General features: G+C 34.7%; 1 protein-coding gene across 1 annotated transcript in view; it reads right to left on the bottom strand.

Moving 5' to 3' along the window:
• The window catches only part of LOC103101842 (uncharacterized), a 37063-nt gene that overhangs the window by 10578 nt on the left and 13426 nt on the right, over window positions 1-13059 (bottom strand). The window contains exons 5-10 of the mRNA XM_056793272.1: window positions 10714-10801; window positions 8499-8709; window positions 5228-5317; window positions 4981-5092; window positions 4083-4179; window positions 1104-1283 (exon numbers count right to left, since the gene is read on the bottom strand). Coding sequence (XP_056649250.1) covers window positions 1104-1283; window positions 4083-4179; window positions 4981-5092; window positions 5228-5317; window positions 8499-8709; window positions 10714-10801 — 778 coding nt within the window. The remainder of the gene's footprint in view (window positions 1-1103; window positions 1284-4082; window positions 4180-4980; window positions 5093-5227; window positions 5318-8498; window positions 8710-10713; window positions 10802-13059) is intronic.

Raw genomic sequence — 13059 nt, 5'->3', positions numbered from 1 at the left:
TAGATCAAAATTTAATTATTCCAATCTCCACCCTACTCAGGGTAACAGGATTTAGGAAGAGCTGCAGCAAAGGATCAAAATTTAATTATTTGAGAATATGACCTTCAACAGACATGTGTAAAGCCACAGACCTCTGGGCGGTCCTGGGTTAAGCTAGAGCCACCATTGGCACACGGAAGACATGGACAGTGATTGGTAGATGTTAGAACTGAGGGGAGGGAACTTGGATGGTTTCCTTAAAGATAGCGGGGTCTGAGGACTAGGGGGGGTTGGTTGGAGAGGTTTTGCTCTGAGAGGTGGTGCTCTGAGAAACTTGCTCGGAAGGAAGCTGGAGGTGGAGGCCCCTGAGACTCTTTCTCCATTTTGGTCACGTGAGTGATAGGGACTGATCTCTTTTCTTTGCCTCTAGCTATCTAAGGGCTTGGGCCTTTTGGCCCAGCCTAAACAGAAGAGGTATTTAAGCCCTATTCCCTTCTCTCCCCGTTCTCTTTCCTTCTCTATCTCTCTATCTCTATTATCTTTCTTCCTCCTGTTTGTAATTAAACTCCATAAAAGTTTGACTGCTGACTTGAGTTTTCATTTAGGAATTACATAGCTGAATTCCTTGGCTACCTTAAATTAATATATATAAGTCTTTTAAGGTGATTTACTTGTCACACACAGCTGGGAAATGTCTGATGTCAAATTTGAACCCAGGATCTCCCATCTACAGGCCTGGCTTTCAATCCACTGAGCTACCCAGTGCCCCCCTCACATACTCTTGATACTCTTGTTAGCAGTGTGAACCTTGGCAAGTCACTCACTACCCACTCCTTGCCTAGATCCTACTCCTCTTCTTCCTTGGAATTAATACATGGGGAATTTAACAAATCACTATCAAAAAGAAATCCCCTTGATACTACATTCAAAAGGAGGTTAACATGATTTCCTTAAAACCATAAGATTGGCAAATAGATCATACATAGGATTTCCCATTTTTGTATTATGTTTTAAATACTCTCTCCATAAAATTAGTGATTATATATATATATATATATACATATATATATATATATATGTTGACTAATGGATTGTAAAAAAAAAAAGTCAATTCTTGAACTTACTTTTAGCGAGCGATTGTCCAGTGTAAGGAGTTTTTCACCACTTATTCCTTTACAATAAAATTTTACAACATACTCCTCCATTCCAATGCTCCATAACCAATTACCAACTTCAATATTTGTCCACTCTGTTGGCAATGTTTTAGGGGCTTCAGTAGAATAAGGACAGTAATCTTTCAATACCTAGAGGTCAAGAGACACAATATTTAAAAAGCTTCCATGGCTATATGTTAATATAACCATAGACAGCAAAACCTCAAAGGAGCTTTAGAGACCATTTGTTCCAAAATCATCCCTCATTTCACAGTTCATTTTTTAAATAAATTTTGCTTTTCAAGGCTGCTGTATTTCTTATCCCCACCACCCTTTTCTTTCATCTGTATGTCAAAAATTCACAGAACAACAAGAGATCTGAAGTGAGTTTTGTAAACCAGGAAAAAAACTTTATTTTTTGCAATGAAAATACTTTAGAGCCTTTTTAAAAATAGCAGTATTCTAAAACAGGCAAAATACTTGATATATTTTCACTTAAGGAGTGATGACTTTGTAAGGGAATGTATTAATACTAAAATGTTTCCACCTATTCCAAGTTAAGACAAGATGAGAGGAAAATTATCTATATCCAAAGTGTATTCAGTTATGCTCCATGGCCAAAATAAATTGAACTAAAATCTACCTTTACCCAGGTAGTTTTGTCTCTTCTTTGGCCAGGAACACAGGCCACTTTACCCAATATCCACCCAGGAAGGAAGTTGAGGCAATTTGGCCTGGTGGGAGCTGCTGGGGTTTCTGGGTCATGGGAGACAGAGGAGGAGTTATCATCAGGTTCTAAGACTAGAAGTTAGATTAGCTAGGTGTTAGCTAACTTTAGAATCTAGTGATGGTTCTTATAAAGGCAAAGAACCCTCAAGTCCCCAATTCCATCTTCCAGTGTCTGATATCCATAACTTTCCAATTGAGGTTACCATATCAGTTGAGAAACTGGTCAGGAACTATTCAAGTGCATCCTAGTTTTTTGTCTATTTCTACTGATGGGTAATATTTCTAGAAAGTAAATGGAAACAAATCTTACTTTTTTTTTTAACAAGATTTTGGCAAGTTGACCATCATGATTACAAATGCTAAATATATTCGATGTTGTCACCTTTAGGTTTGGAGGAAAGCTTGTATTTTATTGCCATTTATTATTTTATAAGTAAAAGAAAATTGAAAAAAATATGCCCATCTCCATTAGACAGTGTTGTGCGGGTCCTTTTTCAGTATCTATTAAGAGATGGGGCCATCCTTGGAGGATTCAAAAGAATTCCTAATGTGAGGCAATTCAGAATTTTATTCTTGCTAGCTAGAGCACAAACAAAATTGGGCAGGTCAGAAATACCTCCTAATGCCTGGTGGGTGATGAAATCTTTAGTTGGACTTACTCATATGTACATGTGTATCTATTTATTTATGTATGTGTAAAAATATGTGTGTGAAGATCAATAGATATTTTCCCAATTGACCTCATACCTCATATTCTTTTTTATTTTTAATATTTTTTCAAGTTTATATGATTAATTTTCTTTCCCTTTTCCCCTCCCAGAAGCAATAAGCAATTCTACTGGATTGTACAAATTTTATCCCTTGATACCTAATTTTATATTATTCATTTTTGCCATAGAGCTCAAACCCCAAATCATATATTCATATAAACAAGTTCTAAGTGTTAAGTCTTAAGTTTTTCTTTTTCATTTCTATTCCCATAGTTCTCTCTCTCAATATAGATAGCATTCTTTCTCATAAGTCCTTCAGGAATGTCCTGGACTATTGTATGCTGCTAGTAGTAAAGTTCATTATGTTGGATAGTTCTACAATGTTTCACTTTCAGTGTATATCATTCGATTGGTTCTGCTCATTTCACTCTGCTTCAGTTCATGGAGGTCTTTCCAGTTCCTATAGAAATCAAGTAGGTCATCATTCCTTATAACACAATAGTATTCCATCACCAACATATACCACAATATGTTTAGTCATTCCCTAATTGAGGAACATGCCCTCATTTTCCAATTTTTGCCACCACAAAGAGCTCAGCTATGAATATTTTGTATACGCATTTTTCCTTATTATCTCTTTGGAGTACAAACCCAGCAGTGGTGTTGCTGGATCAAAGGATCAAATGTGTTCTTCTAGAGCCCTTTTCTCATAATTCCAAATTTCCCTCCAGAATGCTTGTATTAATTCACAACTTCACTAGCAATGCATTAGTGTCCCAATTCTGCAATATCCCCTTCAACATTTATTATTTTCCTTCATTGTCATATTGGCCCATCTGTGGCTCTCATGTTCTTTTTTTTGCTCAGTAATACAGGCACAGTAAATCAGGACATACACATGCAATCTCTCCTCTTATTTTGCCAACAACCGACAGAGGTATTTCTTGGTAAACTTTTACCATTTTACCTACCTGTTATTTTTTAAATATTGTACAGCCCCTTCAGAGACCCCTTCTGTCTCATGGAGGGAAAATTATCCTAATATGTTATCACTTCCTACCTGCAACAGCCCATAACAATTCAACTTGCACTTTTCTCTAGGTTAAGTGTATTTCAATACTCTGTGCCATAATTTTAGAAAATTTTCAGCCAACAATATTCTGAGGCCAAAAGTTGAATCAATTATCCCTTGTCCTTAAAACATCCAAATACAGACAATTGAAATGTTTTAAGACTTCTTAATCATTCCCTTTTCTTGAGAGAGGTTCTTGAATGATCTCTGGGAACAAAAAAGAGACTTCAAGGCCAAACAGTTGCCGCTATGGTACTTTTGCTCCTTACTCAGGTAATTTTATTCCTATGCATACTGATTAATAATTATGACAGAATGTTAACTCCTCAATCCAAGGTAAATTATAGTTTTCTAATTCAAGAGAAAGCTCACTCTCTAGTAATTTAAATGGGGAAACAAACTTAAATCTTTGATAAATTTAACATAATGAAAATTTACCTCTTGATCAATTTCTTCCCACTTGTGCACATTCTTTACTTGTTTGTCATGTTTTTTAAAATGAAAGAAGTTCCACAGCTTGCGTTCTTTGATATTGCTAGAATCATACAACATTTGAAAGGGAAATAATTATTAAAACACAAAATACATTCTACTATGACACAAAAAAGATCTTAAATAGATGCACACTATAAAAATTTCATGAATTTCAATTCTGAAAAAAAGACAAAGCTACATGTTAAAAGAGTTTGGAGTTACACTTTTTGTAGGATACGTGCTATGTCAGCACATGTATTAGAGAAGGGGCAAGATCAAATTTGGCGCTATCGGTAAAAATATAAAACTAGATATGGAAGCCAGTTAAGTTAAATATGTGTGCATATGGCACAATATCATTTCTCTACTTCTTCTTCCTCCACATTAAACACAACTAATACATGATTTGTCTTGTAAGGAGTGATGGGGTCACTGATTTAGATCTGAAGTAACGCTAGAAGTCAACTTGTAATATTTTATAGATGGGAATTCTGTAACCTATTGATCAGAAAATACTTGAATTTGAACACATGACTAGGTGATAAAACTCCAGTCTGAATGCAGATAACTCAGATTCCATGTCCTATACTTTTCCCACTAAGTTGTTATTATCAGACTCAAAAAGAAATGGATCTCTCTGGGTCACATCCATAAACTGTGAATTTGACACCTTTACTCTATGCCAGCACCCTTTTGAGGAAGATGTGAACAACTGAGAAAAGTCATATAAATAATGAAGTTCTTTTGTAGAAAGGGGCAAAAAACATAGCAAACAGTAGCCAAAGAGGTAAATTCCAGGAGAAATAAAATGTTTTGTTTATTAAGAATATTGTTATCCATATATAAAAGGTACATCTCTTACCGGAACCAGGAAAATCTCTTTTTAGCCTTCCCCTCTGTAGGTTTTCCAGTGCTAATAATCTCTTCCTCCACTACTATTTCATCTTCTTCTTTTTCTTTTTTTATTGGGGTCTCTAAGAAAAATAAATAATTCAATGAGTACAACAGTACACAAATATTTTACTAGGATTAGCAAGGGAAAATAGCAATCTTTAATTGGTACCTATTGCTGACCAAGGCTTAGACAACTTATAAAGTGAAGAACTTACCTATGTTCTTCATTTTAGAGCCAGAAGCCATGAAGTTACAGCTGGGAAGGTAACTATCTGAATATCTTCTCTGAGCCTCATTTTTCTCACCTACAAAATGAAGGGATTAAAGTGGGTGGTCTTTGAGGTTCCTTCTAAGACTGATGATCTAGGATATCTAACAAGTAAATACTAGTCCCGCTGCAAGGGCAGTTAAAAACAAAAAAAGCTGGATTTAAGAAGACTTAAAAGGATGAGACAGTCAAAAATGTTGATTAATCAGTTGGCAGTGGTGGTGGTGATCCTTATGTTTGAAAAGTACCAGTGACATCACAGAGTAATATTTTAACTTGTGTATGAATTGGATTTAAGTGAGTTGCACAAAATTGTCAGCCTCACTCTTTCTTCCAGAGTCATCTAAATCCTGTGGCAAGACTAAAGTCTGCATGACTGACACTGAACCTAGATGATTGACACTGAACCTAAATGACTTTAGTGTCTTAGATGTCCAACCAAACTCTACACACTCCACAGTGCTTACTTCAGCTACATTCACGGCTACTGAAGCAAATTTTCTCATCCACCTATTCCAGGAGGAGGTCTTCACAAGCCTGGAGTAGATATCAACCTAACTTAACCAATCTGTTCAGTTTTAACAGGCTGCTCCACATGCTACACCTTCTTGGAACCACAGGTGAGAGCTGGGTGACAAGTAGACACCAAAGGCAGATGAGCAGCCCTGAAAAGTGTTCAGCAAGCCCTCACACCAGAGGTTCTAATATTCTCTGAACAACAATCATATTAATGGTACTTGGCAGCCAAAAAAAAGTCAGCCCCTGAAGTACAGCATTCATTTTCCAACTGTTGCTCAATTCACCAGTATTCATTCTTCCAGATCTCAGATTCATAAGGCTGAACCAGATTTCCTTCTGTTAGCAATGACAGTGATACTCCAAATGTTCACAGTTTCACAATGCAAAAGGAATGCAAGTAATTGATGGTACCCAGGAAAAAGGTGTTTTCTAATGAACCATTTATACAAGTGATATTTATAGCTAAAATAGGAAGCCTTCTCTATTTGCCAATAAATAAATTTATATGTATATGGCATATACATAGATGATAGATATAAACAAATTTTTGCCTAAAGAATAAATGGGTCAAAGAATGAATCATAGAAACAATCAATAATTTCATTAAAGACAATGATTATAAGGAGACAACATATCAAAATTTATAGGATGTAGCCAGAGCAGTACTTAGAGGAAAATTCACATCTCTTATTGCTTATATCAGGTAAAGAAGAGAAAAAGCAGGTCATAAGCGAATTGGTGATACAACTAAAAATCCTAGAAAAGGACAAATTTAAAAATCCTCAATTAAACAGCAAATTGGAAATCATGAAAATCAAGCAAGGGATGAATGGATTGAAAGTAAGAAAACCATAGAACTAATAAAATAAGACAAATAGTTTGTTTTATGAAAAAATAAAATAAATAAACCATCGGCATACTTGATTAAAAGGGAATTTTGATTTCATTAAATTAAAAAGGTTTTGCACAAATAAAACAAATGTACTTAAGATTAGAAATGAAAAAAATTCTGAGGAAAAATTTATAGTAAGTATTTGACAAAAGTCTCATTTCTTAAATATAAAGAGAACTGAGTCAAATTTATAATGCACAACATTCCTCAATTGAGAAATGGTCAAAGGATTTGAATAGGCATTTCTCAGAAGAGATTAAAACTATACATAGTCATATTTTAAAAAATATCAAATCACTATTGATGAAAGAAATGAAAATTAAGCCAACTCTGAAAAATGATCTCACCCACTTCAGATTAGCTAACACGACCAAAATGGAAAATGATAAATGTTGAAGGGGAAGTGGGAAAATTGGAACACTAATAAACTTCATTGGTGTTAGTGTGAATCGATACAACCATTCTAGAGACTTATATGAAACAATACCCAAAGGTCTATACAACAATCTCACTAAAGGTTCAGGATCCCAAATGGATCAAAGATAGAATAAAAGGAATTAACTGTGCCAAAATATTATCAGCTCTTTTTATAGTGGTAAAGAATTGGAAACTGCGGGGTTGTCCATTATTTAGTGGTTGAATGATCAAGCTGTGGAATATGGTTGTAATGGATTACTATTATGCCATAAGGAACAATGAACAGGATGAATTCAGAAAAAGTGAGCAGAACTACCATAACTAGAGACTATAACAGAAATATTATACAATGATCAACTGTGAAGGACTAAACCATTATCATAAAGCTTCCAAGGTAACACATGAAGAACATACTATCAATGGTTAAGGAAGCTACAAAAAAAAATCTGAGTGTAGATCAAAACTTGACATCTTCTACTATAATAGTTATATTATAAATTATAAGTTATATTATAAATCTTTATGAGATTTCTAGTGAATATGTGTGTTATGTGTCTTTATCATGATGGGAACAATATGGAAATATGTATTACATCATAGTATGAGTATAACCTATATCAGATTCTTCACCCCCTCAGGTAGGGAAAGGGAGATGGGGGTATCTGAATTTTAAAATGTCAAAAGAAATGGCCAAAAATATTCCTATAAGTAATTGAATTAAAAAAAGATTTTGTTGCAATGAGACCAACAGAATGTTGATAAACTAAAATGGATGTCATTAAAGTAGGATGGATAATAGACTCTAAACAAAACCATGTCCCAAGGATGTAATAAGAAATCATATAAAGATTGTTTTCAGGCTAAACATGATCATGACTTAGGTGGAAAATAAGTTGATTTTATAGGTCAAATGGATAGTTATAGGGAAAGAGGAACAAGATCTTTTTCTGTATTATTTCAAAAGAAGGGAAAAGGACTAAATTATAAAAAAAAGCCTTAGGAAAAACATTGTACTGAAATATTTTCTAAAAGCTTAAGTAATTTAGCAATAGTGTGGCCTGGATGTTGAGAAAATGAGTTTCTTATCACTGCATATTTTGAGGCAGAATCTAAATGACATTCTGACTTACATATAGGATAGATTTCTATAGCAATTAAAATGTTATAGTAGAATATTTCCAATGTCCCTTATAGTTCAATCACCAAGAGAGGGATCACCAATAGTTGAGAAAGCCTTATAAAGCAGCTAACATTCTCATTATTAGAGATATGAAGGGAAAAGAAATAGAGACCAGATATTCAGTGAGTGATGGAAACATTTGTTCCAAATTTCTCTTTTCTATCAGAAAACTTTAGGGTCAAATGTTTTGAGCAAGGATATATGTCTTACCTGAATTGAAATCCCCTTGGGCTAATAATTGCTCTGGTGATAAATCTTCATTTTTTATCTCTTTAGGCTTTATTTTAAATTGTCCTAGTAAAAATTCTTCTTCTGGGGCCAATGGTAAAAATGTGCCTTCTTTATCTGATTCATCAGGTTTCTGTTCCATATTCACTTTGTATGTGTTCATGTCTTTATAATTGTCTTGAAAAATGTTAGCCTGAAATTTACCAAATTAACCAAAATAAATCTATTAATTACACCTTATTCAATCCTTTTCCTCTCCAACAGTCACAACCATCTCATTTATTCCTGCTAGCCACTTATCTGACCTCTTTATTCTCAAATGACCCCTTAAGATCTATTACATTCAAAAACATATGCACAAATTCCATGATTAGTAGCTATTGAGTAAAACTAATCAGGATAGGACGAGAGATTTACATGAGATTAGAGACAGGGATAGGTTTGGGAACTGAGATGGGGACATGGATGGGAATGGGAAGAGGGAAAGAGATAGGCATGTAGATAGGAATGAGATTAGGGATAGAATCCAAAGCTTAAAAGCTCTCCCAGCTAAGAATTGTGTTTTTCAAGGCAAGGTGACACCTTCACTGCCATTTAGGTGCAGGAAGCTGCCAAAAGCAGTAAGATGTTACTGACCTGGTGAGCTTCAGACATCCAGGATGGACATCAGGGGGACCACTTCAATACATATCACTTCCTAACACTACAAAATGAAGCTTCTCTTCCTGCATAGTTCTGTATATACAGGGGGAAAGACAGTTTCTGCTTCTAGGAGGATTGTAATTTAGTAAAATGGACTTCAAGAGATGTTCAAAAACAAAGTCAGTGGAAATACCATAATAGCTGAGAAATTACAGTGACAAGCCCTTTTGCAAACTAGAAGAATGTTAGGGCAGGTCTGATGAGTAAGTAACCTGGCCTTAGATAGAGGTATAGATATTGACACATACACACATACACATATATAAATAAATGTGTGCATGCATTTATGTGCATATATATGTATATACAGACACACAGATTTACATGTGTATAGAAAAAAGGAAAAATGATATTCACTACTAAGAGCTTCTTCCATGTCTGGTCTTCTGGTCCTCAGCTAAGCTCTGGGTATATAAGATTTATATGACTACAAAGATATAGATATAGATATATGCATATATATATAATAAAAAATTTATGTCATGGTACTCTGGGAATTAAGTATGGAACCCTCTGGTGTCAGAGTATGGAAGGTACTGGGTTTAGACTTTATCCAATAAAAACAGGAAAGCCTTGATAATATGTGACCGAGACACTGGGTTTAATCCTTAAATACAAAAAGAATTTACTGATGTGATAGATGGCAGAACCAGTCTAACTAATCTTTGTGAAATCATTGCCAAATGGCGCTTGCTATCCATTCCATCCATTCTACCACTGAGACCCCAGGACTTCTGAACCATTCCATCTTGTGCTTCAGCTGAACCTTATTTTAAATGTACTTTCCACTTAGAGTATCGAGTAAGAGTGTCTCAAGATCAGGAAATGTTTCATTTTTTTCTCTTTATGTCTCCAGCGCTTAGCAGCATTTTGCACACATCCAGAGGTACTTCAATTAGTAGTTACAATGATAGCATAAAAGTAGGGGAAATAGATTGTAAGGAAAAAGATTTCTAGCAGACTTCAGAGGCATATTCACAGAGAAAATAATAATAAAAAAGCCTGGTGGGCCTTCTTCACTTCAGAAGGAAGAAAGTTACTGATTCACATCTTAAGACCTAAGAGTAGTTATTAGCTGCAAGGGAGTAAGGGAAGCAAGGAAGAAGGATACCCCAGCCAATGATCCTTTCTCTTGATCAAGTAGACACAATTCATGGATTAGTAGTAGTAGTAGGCTGGGGTTCCCAAATGATTTCCATACTGGATTTTCTAAAGAGTCATAAGTAGAACTAGGCAGAGAGTAGTGATATGGGAGTTTTGGTCAATTCACCTTTCATGAAGCAGTCCTCTTAGGCCAAGAAGAGTTTTAGTAAGATTGAAAAGTTTTGTTTGGACTGATCAAAAGAATGGATGAATGAAATAGGAAGCATTTATTTCATGCATTATTATGGGCACCATTCTCACTGACTGCTTTGCTTTCCACCACTTTTATCACTGTGAACACAACTAACATTCAATAAAACTTGATTAATGGGGAGGAACTGTGCTGTCTTACCTGCTCAAAGATAGCTTGGATGTCTTTTCTACATCCCTGATCTTCTTCTATTAATATTTTCAGTACCCCAATAACAAATTTCAGGTCACTGTGGACAAAAAGGTAGCAGTTTCATACAACTGGAAATCAAACTATCTTGGAATTAAAGAGATTTAGACTCAAGTTCTAGTTCTGGAACCTAGTTGTAAGTTTCCACTAATTAGTTGTATTAACTTGGGCAAATCACTTAGCCTTTCTGACTTTCCATTTACTACACTGATCAAATGTAAAACTTAAACCATGAGGCATCTTCCAATTAAATGACAATCAAAAAAAGTCAAAGGCTATGGAAACAAATGCACTTTTTTCAAGGGGGTAATCAATCCTAAATGGTCCAAAATCACTAGTAACTCGAGAAATGTAAATTTAAGCAGTTCTAAGCTTTTACTTCATATCAGATTGACAAAGATGATTACAACTAAAATGACAATTATTGGGGTATGAGAAACAAGAGTATTCATGGTCGTGGAACTTTAGGTTGTTCTAGATATTCAAGAAAGTAATTTGGTCCTAGGCCTCATTAAAATGTCATTAAACTTTGACCAATATCCCAAAGACATTAAAAAATGCAAATGAAAAGATAGGACCCAAAGGTACCAAAACAATTATTGGAGACTTCTTTTCTTATTCTGCAGAGGCAAGGAACTGGGGACTAATAGGATGTTTTGTTTTGTTTTGTTTTTACTGGGAAATGGCTGAACAAATTATGCACAAAAAGAAATAATTTCCAGAATGGAACTAGAGTAACCTGGCCAGATTTCTATGAACTGATACAAAGAGAACAGAGCCAAACTATTATGAACCAGAAAAAAAATTATCATATTTGCATGAAGAAATTTGACACTATCATGAGGGTTTTTTCATATTCACACCATGAAGAAATACAAATCTGAAAGATTTAAGAACTCTGATAATCAGACACAATTCCAGAGTAAACTCTAATTATTTAATGATCAATCACAATTTTAGAGGATATAAAATGAGCAATGCTACAAATTACAATACAAATACAAATGAACATCACCAAGAAATCTCTATATTTCTGGTAGAATTAGATTAAACTGCAGATTATAATTTATTATGCATGTACAGAAGTTCTTTTTGGCTTCCTGCTTTATACTTTAGGTAGGAACATCTATTTGGTTCTCTACCTTTTAGTTCAACATTTAAAAAAAATATATAATGTATACATATATATTTTAAATACCATTCCAGAAGTCTCCTAGATATCTAAAGTAATTTCTGAAAACCTCTTAAAATTGCAATTGAAATTCTTAGCTCATTAAATTCTCTAAATGTAGTATACAAGTTGTAACCAGTTTTGATGAAGTCCATCCATCAATATCTATGTGACAAATGCAGCAAACACCTCCTAATGAGTTATGATTTTGCCACAGAAAAAGGTGTATATGGGCTTTCATAATGATATTCTTCAGTACAGTCAGAGGGGAAAGGTACAAATACAAAAATCAATGTAATAGAATATATCTAATAGGCAAAAACATTAGCTTGAAATGATTCAGTATATCAGAAAGATATTGATTAGATTAACATATGAACCTTAAAAAAATTAACTCTTATCACAAGCAATCAGCAAATAAAATAAGCATAACAAAGACATAGGAAGGGACGTCAAAAATCCTTTTCTCCAATTCCAATAGACTTCTTTTACTCTTATGGAGGGTAATAAATTAAAAGTAGTTAGGAAACAATAAACTTCCAGATCTCTTTTAATGTTCATTCCCCTCCCCACTATTTATTAACTATTTGCACTTCATTTGTCAGAACTCTGAAATTTCTGATAGAAGCAATGGGCAGGAATCTCTACTCTGTGTTTTGAGAATATTTAAGAATATCAAAACTTTTGACATGGGCACTATACCCCCAGAAACTCAGGCAAACTATTATGGACAGAGAGACGCACCTCCAGGCTACACCTAGATCCTATCAGGATACATCTCAAGATATCTGTTTGTTAAGGAATCTTTATGCCTCCAGGCAGACCCAAGTCAGATGACCACCTCATTGACCCCACCAAATGCCTGAGTGATTATTAACACTCTAAGTCATGTCCACACCATGACATAGCATCGGTTGTAAAGAGTATAAAATCCCCAGAACTGATGTCGTCTGGGGAGACAGCTTTTCCATCCATGCTGTCCTCATGGGGAGCAGCCTTTCTATTCATGCTGTCCTCCCAAGGAACTGCTCCCCATCTTGCTGCTCCACCTTGCTATCCTCCTGGCCATTCTCAACATTACCTCCTAAACTAATAAATTTCTCTTTTTGTTTTTAAGCTAAGTTTTG

This window comes from Monodelphis domestica, chromosome 4, assembly GCF_027887165.1.
Source record: "Monodelphis domestica isolate mMonDom1 chromosome 4, mMonDom1.pri, whole genome shotgun sequence".
NCBI classification, from domain to species: domain Eukaryota; kingdom Metazoa; phylum Chordata; class Mammalia; order Didelphimorphia; family Didelphidae; genus Monodelphis; species Monodelphis domestica.
The sequence above is the reverse complement of the archived record's forward strand: the minus strand, read 5'-3'. Positions and strand labels throughout refer to the sequence as shown.